Here is a 15,875-nt window from a genome sequence, read left to right as displayed (position 1 = left end):
TGCTGCTATATAGAATTTGTTGTGTGTGTGCGTGTGTGTGTATAACAGAAACGCACCAATTCATTATTCAAATTGTTGTCAGTTTTTTTTTCTTGTCAAAACCAAACAAAAAAAACAAAACCTATTCATCCGGCACATAATAAAAAAAATTGTCAATGAAATAAAAACTAAACCGCCAACGCCCATTTTTTTTCATTTACATTTAATTATTGTTATCGGAATGTTTTCTTCAGTGAATCCATGGAAAAATGTTGAATGTCGAATACCGAAAAAATGTTTCAAATATTTAGATAAATATTTTCAACCATTATCATGTAGACAGGCAAAAATTAGCCATAATTCAATTGCAACTGGTGGTTTTCTACATTCACATCGATTATCATCAAGTAACAATTTCTATTATATATATATATTCTACTTTTATGTTGTTGTTTTTATTTTCTAAAATAAATTTTTTTTTCCAATTTTCAGATCAAATTGTTGTCGGTTCATCATGGAATTTTCGAAATTTTCAGAAAGAAAATGGCTACATCCAGAAAATGGACAATTATCTTTTGCAAATTATTCGTAAATAATTTAAAACAATGATAATGATTGAAACTTATCTATTTTTTAAAAATATTATTCAGTACAACCGAATTTTGATATTACGGATTTATCATTCCATCCATTGCATGATGATATATTGGCTGTATCAAGTGGTGATTCATTGCAATTACTTCGATTGCCGGTCATTCCATTTGATGATTTTGAGACAATCCAACTGGATAATAGACCAAAATTGTTGGCCAAAGAATTGACCTTTACAAACGGTTCTATTGATGGTTTTCGTTTTCATCCGACATTGGAAGAACAAATTGTGCTGAATTCATTGACAAATCAATCGATATCGCTTTATGACATAAATGATATTCAAAATGATCCAATAGCAACATGGTCATCATTGGAATATGAAATTCATGCTTCGTTTGATTTCAATTATGTTGGACAAACAATTTTTGCCAATCAAATCAATGCACAACGATCCGAATCAATTGTATCGATGATGGATTTACGTTCAATTAGTCCTAATGATACTATCAAATCGCAACCACTGCAATGTTGGAATGAAACACATTCACGTATAGTTTCATTGGATGGACCGAAAAGCCGGCCATATGTTTTGGTTAGTTTATTGGATCGTCGTAAGAATAGTAATCTGAGCATCTATGATATTCGTAATTTCAATCAACCAATATTCACACACGCTGAATGTGGTTCATATCGACAAAATCCATCCACCATTTATTTACCTCGTTTTGATCCAGATGCCGGTATTGTTTATCTAACACTTCGTAATGGAAAATCTATTGTACATTCTATAGTGGATGAAATGTATCTTGATACAAATCGTTTCAATACATTTGATAATACAAAATCTTATATTACACTACCTGAAGATCATAAACAAATTGTAGATTCTGCATTAATGTCTAAACGTTCGGTTAATGTGAATGAAAAACAAATTGACTGTCTAATCATTTTGACTGCCGATGGAACATTGTTACCTTACAGTTATCAGGCACCGAAAAAATCCTCATCATCATTCAATGATAATTTTTCATACAAACAATTTCCTGCCACATTTTCACCACACACGAAAATTGATCAAAAAATGTTTACATCCAAAATATCGTTATTGAATCGAATCAACTGGATCACTTTAAATCCAAACAAACGAAATTTTTCCGAAATTTATAGATTTGGTGAAAATTTTGCCTTGGATTTTGATCAATATTGGAGCGTTAATGAACAGAAATTATTTGCAAAATTTTTCGGTGAACTAATCGCTGATCCCAATGATAACAACAATGAATGTATCGAAAACAATGAAATAGAATTATCAGATAACAATATCGATGATAATGTTTCAAGATTAATTGATTCAAATCATCTGAAATACATTGATGGATCGGTTTATGATCGTAAACTTGTACCTGCTATGCCATGTATAAGCCAATCACGTACATTGAATTTTGATTTTTTTCACATCAATAATAAATATGGAATATTTGTTCGTAGTGATCGTTTGAATCAGATTTCAATCAAAATTATTGATTCCAAAGGATATGATGAACACAATGGCCTTGGCTATATTAATTGTCCAAGTGAAATCAATTGTTTTGATTTGGATCCATTTGATTCCGATTGTTTGGCTATCGGTTTGAATGATGGTATCATTCAACATTTTACATTACCATCTTCTTTTTATGATGATTTAATTAATTCAAATACAATCGATATGCTGATGTTGGAACAGCCGGATTTCGAGTTCAATGCAATTTCGAATGATTTATCATTTCGTCAAACATCGATAACATCCATAAAATATCATCCGATGGCCAAAAACGTAATAGCATCATCAATCGATCAATTTATACTCATTTGGGATATTCAACAACGATCACGGACGACAAATTATTGATTGTAATGTTTTTATAAGAACAATTCAATGGAATCGATTCATAAATGGTTGTGTTTATATTGCTGCGCTTGCCGATAAATGTTTAATGGTTAAAAATGTGACCAACCACCAAACAACAGCCGACAACAATGATATGATGGTTGAATTTTCAAAACGAATAAATCCAAATCGTTTGTGTTGGGCTCTCAACGATAATATATTGCTAGTCACTGCTAAAGAGTGAGTAATACATAGTTATATGGTTCATTTTCATTAATATCCAAATATTTTCATTCGATTATCATAGAACCTCAAATCGTAAAATTTTATTCTATTTATTTACTGGAAACAAATTACAATATCTATTCATTCATGATATGTCTTCATTACCATCATTTTTGGTGCCACATTTTGATGAAGATACAAGAATTTTATATCTAGCTGGCCGTGGTGAAAACACTGTACATTTTATTAGTCTTGAATTGAATCAAGAATCCTCATCACTAGAAGAACGTTTAATAATTAAACCACTGGAATCTTATCGTTTTCCAACAAATCATTTAGCCATCGATTTTTGGCCTAGAACACAATGCTGTGTGCGTAATTGTGAAATAGCAACCGGTATACGAATGTTTGTCAATGGATTTGAAAAATTTCGTTATAGAGTTCCAAGAAATCATGTAAGTTTCATGTTATTTTCATTAATTACAAACGATAATAATTCGACGTCAATTTAAATTGATTTAGCCGGAATATTTTCATGATGAAATCTATCCACCAACAGCTGATTATTCGAAACCATTATTCACAGAAAGTAAACAATGGTTTGATCAACTTGATAATACTGATCGATTATCGTTGGCTAAATATCCATTAATTGATCTGAAACCGGATGATATGATTGCATTTTCAAAAATGCGAGCAAAATTCCAGGAAGAACAGCAACAAAAACGACAACAAAATAATCCATCGATACGAATGGCAAATGAATCACATCGTGGACTTCCGACAGATTTTTGTCAATATTTTGCTCATGTTGATGAACCTTTGGAAAATAATAATGATGATGATGATCATTCTTCTGAAGGTGTTGATCCTAGTGAATGGGTATGTGGATGATGAATCATTGAATTTTTTTTTAACAAACTAGTTTTTAATAATCATTTTTGTTTTTTCCATTTACAGGATTGAAAATCAATGACAAATGACAGATTTTGTATTTATTTTTTTTTATATAAATTATTTTGACTGGAAATTTTTTTTTGCATGACTTTTACATCCTTCTTTTTTTAATATATGTCCATTTTAATATATTGAATTAATTAAAATTTTTCAAATGTAAATGACCGATGTCGATGATGATTATGGAATTTTTTCTTCCGTTTTTTTTGTTTTCTTCTGCTTTTTTTGTTTTTTTTTGCAATTAACATCTACACACCTACACTATAAAACACACGCACACCATCAGACCATCATCAATAGAATTGATTTGAATTTGGAAAATACATGACATTGGAAAAATAAATTTCAAATTGAATCAGAATACTGTCCAAAAAAAAAAAATAAAAATTTTTATTTGTAGTTTCCTTGAGAACCAAATTAAATAGATCATGTTGTCCATCCACCCACCAATCATCAATGAAGATGATAAACAATCGTCAATTCATGGCCAAACAGGTGATGATGATGATGACGATGACGATGAAAAACAATATAACCCTGATGTAGGTGTGTGTTTGTGTGTGTGTATGTGACAACAGAAAATGATTACATTGAATGACAAATGAGTGATTCATTTTTGTATTGTTCATTCAATCAAACATACCAATGATCAAACATTTCTATCAAGATTAATATTTGATTTCAATCTAATGCAAAATGAAAATGTGAAATATAAATCATAAATGGTAATGTGTCATGTAGCCATAATTCATTCATTCAAAAAAAAAAAAAAAATCTAGAACACCCACACACACACGTGAATGGGCAATAAAACAAAAACAAAAAAAAATTGTCTAATTCAGTTACTGCTGTATGTGTGTGTGTACGCGCTCGCATTTTTTTTCTATTTCATTGTGGTCAATTTTTATATTAATATAATATTGATATAAACAACAAGAAAATGAAAAAGTAATTTAAATGCATGTTTCCAATGTTATGATTTGAATTTTTTACATTTTAAATGAAAAGCAAAAAAAAATTCAAATGGATTACGATGATGATGATGATGATGATGAAATATCATAATGATCCATGATGATGATCATCTAATTTATAATAATCATTATTATTATTATCCAAAAAAATGAAATGAAATACCATAATTGGGAGATTTTATTTCATTTCATTCAATCATTTTTAATGGTGGGCAATTTTTTTTTCGTTTGTTTGTTTGTTCAATGATTAAATGATGATGATTGAAAGTGAATATGTCTAAGATCAAATGAAAACGAAAGAAAGAAAGAAAATTAATCATCTGACATGATTTTAATCGATCGATGATTAATATATTTATATATATGGAATTGAAAATCATTTTTGAATTATAAAAAATTGGAAAAATAATAAATCAATCGATTGATTTGAAAACGGATTTGCCACCCTAGATATTTCTTTTTTCTTTTTTTTTTTTTTTTTTTTGATTTTGTTCTGTTTACGTTTGATGGGTGGTATACACACACACAAACACAGTATATTTGTTCATAGCTATTTTCATTTCAAATTTTTTTTTTCGTTCAATCCCAAGAAAAAAAAACACATCTCTCTCTTTGATCAGCATCCTTGTTGTTGTTGTTGATGATGATGATGATGATGATGATGATGACCAAAAATAAAATAGAAAATTTGTTCATCATAACCATATTCATCATCATCATCATCATCATCATCATCGTTGGCCATAACCGGCCAATATTGTTCTATTGGATTTCCATAAAAAAAAATTTTTTTTTTTTTTTTCATTTCATTTCATTACAACCATGGCTGGCTTCAAATGTCCTGTTAATCTGAAACGATCATTTGTTTGTATGTCAACAGCATCATCATGATTTCAAGGACCAAAATGTGTATGTATTTATCCCAATATAATAAATATATAAATAAATTGATGTGTGTTTAAACGTGTTTGTACATTTTGTGTGGGTGTACATTTTACTTTTTTATACATTTTTTTTTATAATTTTCATCATTTACAACAGCGCCATCAGTAATCATCATCATCATCATCATACACCAATGAGGTCTCGGTGATTGTCACATTCATTCATCCGTCCAAATATACTTAAATGTCCAAATGAGTCATATACCAATCTTTATAAAAATCGCATGTTCATAATTCATATTTTTTTTTCTTGTTTTCTATAAAAAAAGAGTCGACGATGAAAAAAAAAAAATATTCATTATCATCAGCAACAAACAAAAATACAGAACAAAAAGAGAATGAACGTGAACAGAAACAAACAAACAAATTGAATTGGATTTGGATTTTTTTATTTTTTTTTTCGCCGAATAATAAAATTGATGATGAAAACATTTACAGATCAAGTTTACAAACGTTCAACATTTCTATTTTATCCACACAAACACACACACAAACATCAATCATCATGATGATTCAATTTTTTGTTGTTGTTGTTTCTTCTCAATCATCGATTGTTTATTTTTTAAATTATAAATATAATCAAATCAATCAATAATCAATAAAATGTTGCAACGATTAAAATTATTAGCAAATAATAATGATGTAGATGAATATAAACAATCTTCATCATCAGATCATGGATTTTCATCATCATCATCATCATCATCTTCGGTCATTTCTTCACCTTCATTACGTTTTCTTAAATCGGAATCCGGTTCAACAACTACAGCATCATCATCATCATCATCATCGCATTCATCAATTTCATCACGTATGGCAATTACATCGAATAATGATCAAAAAATGTTATCAAAATCGTTGAGCGATTTAATGTTTATTTCAAATTCATTACCATCATCATCATCAGCAACAACAACCGATAATTCTTGTTCATCATCATCATCATCATCTGAATGTCTTGGTACACTTAAATATACTGATGATCAAAGTGATTGTAACAATAGTGATCAATCGGTTACTTTGTCTGATTATTCATCATCATCATCATCATCATTGGCATTAAAATTTACTGGAAAACAATTGATGAAAACCAAATCTTTAATATTACAAAATCCAGTTATGATTACATTTCCAAGGCCAGAGAAAATTGTTCCATCTCTTGTAGATCAATCAAATTCAATTACACAAAGTGAATCGGAAGATGTTTCATCATTAACAATGGCACCGAATTCAATTGATAATCAATCAGATTGTTCTGAATTGACATTATCATCTACTATTCAACATTTTGGCCAATGCTTGAATGTTGATCAACAACAAAAACAAACAGATTCAGGTAAGTTTTTTTATAAATGTTTTACTATCATTTAATTATTTGACCATAATTTAGAATCAACACTTGAAAACGATGATATTGATCCAAAGTCTATCGATCATCATAACAATAAAATATCAGCTATATCTGTGCCAAATTTAACTTTCATGAATACACAAGATAAACAATGTTCATCAGAATCCAAAAACATGATCAAATCAATGGATACACCGAAATTAACTACGCCAAATGGAATATACAAAAAGAACAACAATTTCAATGGTGGTAAACGGTCAAATTATTTTGCTCAAAGATATGTACAAAATTCGAATCCAACAAATTCTGACACACAAATGATTATGAATCGAAATACATTGCCAAATAATCTAATGTCAACAACAACAACAACAACAACAACGACAACGACGACGAAAACAAAACGAATTCCATCAATTGATTCAAATCTTTCACTAGGATGTTCCACAGCCACAATTGGATCTACTTGTGGATCATCATCATCATCATCATCATCTGTGAGTCCAAATGAAGATCATCGATATCTAACATATGGTACATCAGCACAACTTCAACAAGAATATGGAAAATTTTTACCATGGCCAACATTAACAGAATTTCGTTTACGACGTAAATTACGACGTTTTAAACGTAGAGCAAGAAAACTTTTTAATGGTAATAATCTTATTGGTAAATCATTTAATCGAATACAAAATGTAAAGAAAATAATTAAGATGGCAAAAATGGCTAAACAAGATCCAATGTTTATCAATGGAAATTCTGATAATAATAATGTTCAGGCAACAATTTCACGTTCATCATCATTAACATCATTATTAAATCTTATCGAAGAAGCTAATAAAAATCTTTTGAATAGTTTTCATGAAGAAGATATGAAAAAACGTAATCAATTGTTTAATAGTCAATATATGCTTTCAACAACAACAACAACAAATCAGCCACCAAAATGTCCACCAAGATTAAAACGTGCAATGTCAAGCATAAATGTTGGTGAACAAACAAAACAATATGCTAATACCACCACCAACAACAACAACAAACAATCATCATCAATATTAATGAATAAACAGAAAACGTTGCCAATGATGGAACAACGACGTTGGATAACAAAAAATACAACCGATTCATATAGAATTGCATTTGTTGAGAATAAAAATTTACGTACAAGCAATAATCAGCAACAAGTGAAAAATTTATCGAATGATTTGGACACAATTTCAGTGAAAAGTTTAGATTCATATTTTGGTCAAATAAGTCTCAATGATAATCATCATCAACAACAGCAACAGCAACAACAAGATTCAATTAAACAACAACAAGAGCAACGAAATTCTAAAATTCTATGTGTACGATCACATTTTCAAATAAATGATGGTACAATCTATTTAGAAGATTCTGATTGGGAAATGTGTTCCGAAATATCAGAACCATTATCATTGAATGAATCAATAATAAATGCTAATGATGATGATGTGAATATTGATACAAGTTTAATCGATATGGCATTAAGTAAAAGTATTATTTCGAATAATGGTGAAATATCAATATTACCATCATCATCAGAAGAAAAAACAATGGCTGCTACTGCCAATATTGAATCAAATGTATCCGTTTCCATCAATGATGCTACTACTCCTTCCACTAATGATGATGGATGTAAATCTTCATCATCACCACCACCTATTCCACCAAAACCAAAACTAATAGATTCAACATTGAAAAAAGGTAAGATTATCAATTACAATGAAATTTAATTTTTAAAATATTTTTGTTTTTGCCAATATATTAAGAATTGAATAATGAAAAATTATCGATTGAATCGACTGAATCAAATAAATCAATACAACAGCCAACAATAGATAATGTACGGACAAAATTGGATACAAATCAACATGTTCACGAAGAAAAGAAATTGATCAACAACAATAAATCGAAAAATGTTCGGCGTATAGAAGAATCGATTACAATGAAAAGACCTGGTGAATCTAAATATCATCAAAATTGCAAACATTCACATTCATCATCATTATCAACGAAATCCAATATTTTACAACAAAAATCGAATAAATTTTCGATAGAAAAACGACGAATAAAACCAAGAGCACCACCGCCACCTATTGTTACGAAAAGTAACAATGTAAATGTGATGAATAATAAAAAATTGATGAATCAAACAAAAAATGTTAAAGATATTGGTAGAAAACTTGAAGAAACTATTAAAAAAGTTCATGATAAAAATGTTGAAAAAATTTCGCTATCAAAAACTACTACCACTACTACTAAGATCAATGCGAATAAAAAACAAACAAAAGTAGATAAAAAGAACGATGAAAATAATCAGAAACGATTCAAAATACTGGGAAAATTTCATAAGAAAACATCAACATCATTAGCGGATAATAAGCCAAAAAATACAAATTTAATTGCAAATTCTGTGGAAAAGAAAATTAAACCAAAAGAATGTATTGATGAAATTCAAACCGTAAACAATGAAAATATTGGTGTATCCAAATCAATCGTATTAGTTGATAAATCGGATGACAATCCATTGCAGCTAACACAAGAACGGCAGCCTGATTCCATTGAATTTTTAATAGAAAAATTCAACGAGAATAAAGCTCATGAAAAATTATCAAATGATCATTTAATTGATCATGAATCAAAGAATCAGCAAGAAAAATTAATAGAATCAAATATACAAAACGAAAACATTATGAATGATGATGATGATAAAACATTGACACGAACATATTCAATGTTTAAATCATTAATGAATTCATCTGACATGAATTCATTGGCATCATTAATCGACAACAATAATGACAATTCTAGTTCATATTTATATATTGAGAATATGATTCGTAGAATTGTTATTGAACAGCAAAAAATGATGATGTCCAAAGATGACAACAACAACAACAACAACAACAATAATAATAATAAAAATGAGAAAAACAATGACAATTTATTGCTCATGTTATTAATGTTACAATATCAACAACAACAATGTCAACAGCAGCAACTGAATGAATTGAAATTATTGCAAACAATTCAGAATATACAACAACAACAGAAGAAAAGCAATGATGATGTTGATTTTACGAAAATTCTTATTCAATTACAGAAACTGTTGGAAGATAGAATCAATAATAATAACGACGATAATGATAATGATAAAGAAAATGATGATCAATTGATTGAAATGAATAAATTCAAACAATTTGAAAGGATAGAAAAATTGGAAAAAGAAGAAAAACAAAATGATTTATCATTCAATTCAGAATCGGAATCAAATGATGAAAAATCGAAAACAAAAGAAACAAAAATTGAACAAAATTCAACAGTAAAATGTGAAAATTCAAATCGTTTTGTTAACAAAATAGTATTGAACAATAGTATTAATCAATACAATTTCAACATGAAATGTTCCAATTCTTTGGATACAAACAATAATCAATCATCATTGGATGCAGAAACCATGAATCGAACACCACCACAAATTATAAATGTATTGACCGATAATGGTTGTAATCAAGCATCAAATCAATTTGATTTTGATTCAATTAATTCAACAATCTGCAATTCCAGAACAACTACTATTGCAGAAGAAAATTCTACTAATGAAGAACCGGTTGTGGCTGGTGTTAATGTTAATTTAGTCAATGTTGAACAGCAGCCAACAGTAACAACGGCAAATGATAAGGATGAAATGATGGACAAACCACAACATCGTACCATACTAAGATTGAATTCAAATTCACATCAATCAAAATTTGGTTTCATACATTCATTACGATATCAATTGGAAAAGAAACGAAATAAATCTCGTATGGAAAGACTACGTAAAGAACAGGAGAAATTTCAATTGAAACAAAGTACATTATCATTATCAACATTGATTGAAGATCAAGAACTTACAACCACAACCACAACGACAACGACAACTACTAAACCATCATCATCGATTAATGCCAAAACAATGGTCACATTAGCCAATACATCGACAATAGAAATTAAATCATCAACTAATAATCAAACCGGAATGATTATGAACCAATCGAATGATCAAAATAAAAATAGTAAAACTGGAACATTGCGTCGATTATTTTCATTATCATCAACCACTAAAGATATGGATGATGAACAAATGAGGCGAAAAAAATTATCAAAAGACAAGAAAAACAAGAATAAAATAATTGATGAAAGTTTAAAATTGCAAAATATTAAACATAAAAATAAGAAATTTTCATCATCATCAACAAATATATCGGATATATCGGAACCATATCCATTTGGTATTGAATCGATTCTATTACAACGATCATCATTGAAAAATGATTCAGAAAAAATGAAAAATCAACAACAACAAAAAGATTATTACAATAATCGTCACCATCAGCAATATCGGATGCCAATGATAAAACGTTCATCAAGTGAAAGAAATTTTCGTTCAATTATTCGATTAAATGAATCATTAAATCAACAAAATGATAACATTTCGATTATTGTTGAGAATGATGATGATGATGGCTATATGAATGGTGATTATTATTATCATCATTATAATCATGGTGATTATAATAATGATGACTACAATCAACAACAACAACAACGACAACATGAAGATTTGGATTCATATTCATTAAAACATAGACAGATAAATGTTACCAATAATAGAAAGAAGAATAAATCATACAATCATCATCATCGTCGTCATATTGATGGTAATAATGGTGAATCAACAAGATTTGGTAGTCAAATAAATTTATCAACATCATCATTATCGAATATATCATGTTCATCACAATTGGGTGTTTCACGTATGCGATTATTGGATAGTAGATGTCGACAAAATCAACAACAACAAAAAAAATTAAAAATGAAAAAATCATCGCCAATAAATGATGGTTCATCGAATACATCATTATCGACAACAACATCGACATCATCATCATTATTACGGCAGCCAGTTGTTACATTTACATTGCCAAAGAATTTTAAATCACAGCAAAAATATTCATTCAATAATAATGGACAACAGCCACGAATAATGAATTTTGAATATGATGAACGTTATTTTCGTATTCATGGTGATCATGGAAATTTTCTTACTACCGATGATGATAATGATGATACGGATTATACGGATTCTGTAATAACAACAATTGATAATAATGATGAAATCGATGATCATGATGAATATTATCAATTATCACCAAATAGTAAATTGAATGAAAGATATTTTCGTTTTGGTAGTGGTAGTGGTATTGGCCGTAGCCATAGTGAAATGATGTTGAAAAACGACGACGACGATAATCATCAATATGATCATCGTCGTAGACGACGACATTAATCGTATTTCGATTCTCCGGTTTGTATTTGATTGATTCAATTTTTCTGGCTCTTTTTTTTACTTATATGCAACAAATTATTCTTTACATTTAGTTTTTTCTATGAATAAAAAAATTTTTCATTTTTATAAACTTTAATGAATCAAGTTGGCTAAAAACATTTGCAATACAGTCGGTAATGATTTCATTTCATTTTTTCTTCATCATAACCATTATTATTCATTGTAAATATCATCATCATCATCATTATTCCATCATAAGAAACTAGAGAACAAAAAAAAATTCCATGAATTCAGACAGCAGCAGCAACAGCAGCAGCAGATGTTATACAACCAAAAATCGAATGAAATTGAAAAAAAAAATTCAATTCACACTCTATATATACACATGTATAATAAACAAACGATGAATCAAACAGAAATATATATATATATAGCCACTATATTAGTGTGCTAATGTCTCAGATTTAGATTTGAAATTCTAATTCTATGTAATTCTATGTAGTAGAAGCGATTCTGAAGATTATCATCGTTTATTATTTATTCGAATATTTGTGTGTGTGCGTGTGTGTGTGTTATCTATTTGTAGAATTTCATAGAAAACCATTAACTTCCGGAAAGAATATTTTTTTTTTGAAAACGATAAAACGAAAAAAAAAATTATTATTACCAGTAATGGATTCTGGTCTATGGCTAATTTTAAATTTTTTTTTCTTTGTTCATTGTTCCTCTCGATCTATTAGAACCAATCATTTTTAGCGAACGAAACGAATTAACGTTTCAATTGCAATTGGTTGAATTAATTGAATTATATCAACGACGACGACGATGACGATTGATAATAATGAAATGCAAAAACAAAAAAAAAAAAAAAAATTTTCGTTTTTTTTTTGCACTCAAATTTTTGTTTTTCATTTGTTGTTGTCGTTCGTCGTTTGTTTGGTATCCATGGTGAGTATTCATCATTCATTCATGTTTTTTTTCGTCACTTTTATTCAACTGTCACACACATTTGTTGGAATCCAAGAAATAACCAATTTGAAAATGACCAGTGACAAACAAAACAAAAAAAAACAACCAAAATAGTGTTGTTGATGGATCGACATTATGGTGTGGCCAAACGTCTATTTTTATAGAAATAGAAAAAAATGGACATTTTTTTTTGTTTTGTTTCATTTTCTTATATCATTTGATTTCTGATGATGATTAATATATAATATTATTGCATATTGCATATTGCATAAAAGTTGCACTAAATGTTTTTGTTTTTTTTTCTGTACAAATGATGATCGATGAATCTTGTATCTTTCAAATTTTTATTATACAGTCATTTTATATGAAATGATGAATCCATCATCAAAATCATATAAAGTTATTATTTATCCATTATTATTATTATTATTATTATTATTATTATGGTCATTCAGTCAGTCAGTCAATCAGTTATACTGGACATGAATGACAAAAACACACACACACACATCATATGACATCAAATATGAATTCAAATGAAATGACATTTACATGCAACAACAACAACAAAAAAAGGAATCAGTATAGAGGAAAATGAGTACAAAAATATATTATATGATGATGATGATGATGATGATGGAGAATTAGAGAGAGAGAGAAAAAAAAATGTTTTATTCAATTGACTGGAACTACAAAATATGTGCATGTGTGTTGAATTTTTAACATAAAATTTTTTTTTTTTTATCAATATCATACAATGACCAACAGTGGCCAAACAAACACCAATTATTTACACATCCACATCATCATCAAAAAAAATTTTTTTTTTTTAAATTTTATATTCCACATTCATACACACACTTGTTCGCTCAAATCAAACAAACACACACACACACACACAATATCAATAGATCTTCTGATTGATAATGTGTCCATGATGAATGAATGAATGAATGAATGAATGAATTTTATTTTCTGTTTTTATCCGAAAGAGAAAGATGTACTATGGTGGTAGTGGTCAAAAAAAAATTGTGAAGAATGTAGTGGCCACAAATATTATAGCATTTGTAGGAGTCATGTTTTCATATATATATATATATATAAATACGCCATTTCGATTGATTATATTAATATATATATATGTATATATATATTCTAGCTTCTGCTCTGTTCTGCATTCTCTCACACTCTTTCTCTCTTTATTCACAATAAATCATATATATACCACTAGTTTTGAAAATTTTCAAAAAAAAAAAAAAAAAATAAATGAAGATAACCATAGTGAAAAAAGAAAGAAAAAAAAAATTAGAAAAAAAATTTGTATGAACTGTGAAAAAAAAAACAACAACAACAACAACAAGAAAGAAGCGAGAGAGAGAAAGAGAAAGAGAGGAGAAACGAACAAATGAAAGAAGAATGAGAAGAAAAAAAAAATGAAATACAAATCTCGCGCCACTAGACTTTTGAGAATGATGATAATCGATTGTTGTCGTCTTCATTGCTTCATAACCACAACACATACATGAACATACAGCATTTTTCTTGTTTATTTCCACCCACCTCCAAAAAAAAAAAAAAAAAATCCAATCCAATGTGTTTAATATCCTCATCATCATCATCATCATCTCAGTCAAAAAGTTTAGTATACACATCATGACCAGTAGACTTTTGAGATTACGGCCTGAGAGAGGGTTTTTTCAAAGCTCCGAAAACCATGTTTTTTGTCGGAATAAAGCGAAAATTGTGCATAGTGAAAGAGTTGCTCTTTGAACAATCGTTTCAACTTCACCATTGAGAGTAGAAGTGGGGTGTCTTTATGTAGGGAAAATTTTCGCCCCTCTCGACTGTAATTCCATCTGGCGGAAATAAATCAGGTCGGCAAAAATGTATGGACATGAAATCATACAACATTTTAGACAATTTTGCATTTGTTTTGAAAATCTTGTTCCAAGATCTAGAAAAAATTATGGCTTATTTTGTGCCATTTTTACATCGAGAAAATGACAAATTTCCAAACTAACACGACCAGCCCAGAATCGAGAAAACATCAAATCCAACCTAACACGACCAGTTCAGAATCGAGAAAATAACAAGTCCAAACTAACACGACCAGTTCAGAATCGAGAAAATGACAAATCCAACCTAACACGACCAGTTCAGAATCGAGAAAATAACAAATCCAAACTAACACGACCAGTTCAGAATTCAAAACTCAAAATCGAGAAAATGACAAATCCAACCTAACACGAAGAGTTCAGAATCCAGAGAATGGCAAATCCATTATACCAGGGGTCGGCAACCTTTTGAGTCAGAAGAGTCAAAAATTACAATTTACAAAATTTCAAAGTTTTTAAAGAGTCACAAAATTTTTTTTACCAACAATAAATGTACTCGCATAAATAAAGTTTTTTGATAAAAAAAACTAATCTATTTATTGACAAAAAAACTAATCTATTTATTAACATTATTAGAACGTTACCACCGTGGCATGACCGGTTCAGAATCGAGAAAACATCAAATCCAACCTAACACGACCAGTTCAGATGGTTAGTTATTGGAATTAGTTACCAGAATTGGTTGGTGAATAATGTTTGTTACATTCAATTAATTCGATATGTATCCAATGTTCTGCCATTGAAGATGAAAATATTTATTTTCA

The 15,875-nt window shown here is 29.0% G+C and overlaps 2 protein-coding genes across 3 annotated transcripts; both read left to right on the top strand.

The window, feature by feature from the left end:
* Positions 1-27: 27 nt before the first annotated feature.
* Positions 28-3,782, top strand: LOC124499858 (uncharacterized). The gene is given in 7 exon segments (XM_047063845.2): positions 28-386; positions 472-567; positions 630-2,449; positions 2,451-2,683; positions 2,751-3,123; positions 3,191-3,550; positions 3,629-3,782. Coding segments are annotated over 7 exon segments (3,054 nt in total). The 5' UTR covers positions 28-220; the 3' UTR covers positions 3,635-3,782.
* Positions 3,783-5,312: 1,530 nt separating this feature from the next.
* LOC124499278 (uncharacterized) lies at positions 5,313-12,383 on the top strand. 2 transcript variants are annotated; one of them, XM_075731503.1, is made up of 4 exons: positions 5,313-5,508; positions 5,641-6,879; positions 6,934-8,619; positions 8,685-12,383. In XM_075731503.1, the coding sequence occupies exons 2-4, from the start codon at positions 6,147-6,149 to the stop codon at positions 12,245-12,247; spliced, it is 5,982 nt and encodes a 1,993-aa protein (XP_075587618.1). In that variant the 5' UTR covers positions 5,313-5,508; positions 5,641-6,146; the 3' UTR covers positions 12,248-12,383. The 2 variants fall into 2 exon arrangements, with proteins under 2 accessions (XP_075587618.1, XP_075587619.1); XM_075731504.1 differs by having other exon boundaries at positions 5,313-6,879.
* Positions 12,384-15,875: the final 3,492 nt, after the last annotated feature.

The sequence above is a fragment of the Dermatophagoides farinae genome, chromosome 5 (genome assembly GCF_024713945.1).
Source record: "Dermatophagoides farinae isolate YC_2012a chromosome 5, ASM2471394v1, whole genome shotgun sequence".
Lineage (NCBI taxonomy): Eukaryota > Metazoa > Arthropoda > Arachnida > Sarcoptiformes > Pyroglyphidae > Dermatophagoides > Dermatophagoides farinae.
The sequence above is the reverse complement of the archived record's forward strand: the minus strand, read 5'-3'. Positions and strand labels throughout refer to the sequence as shown.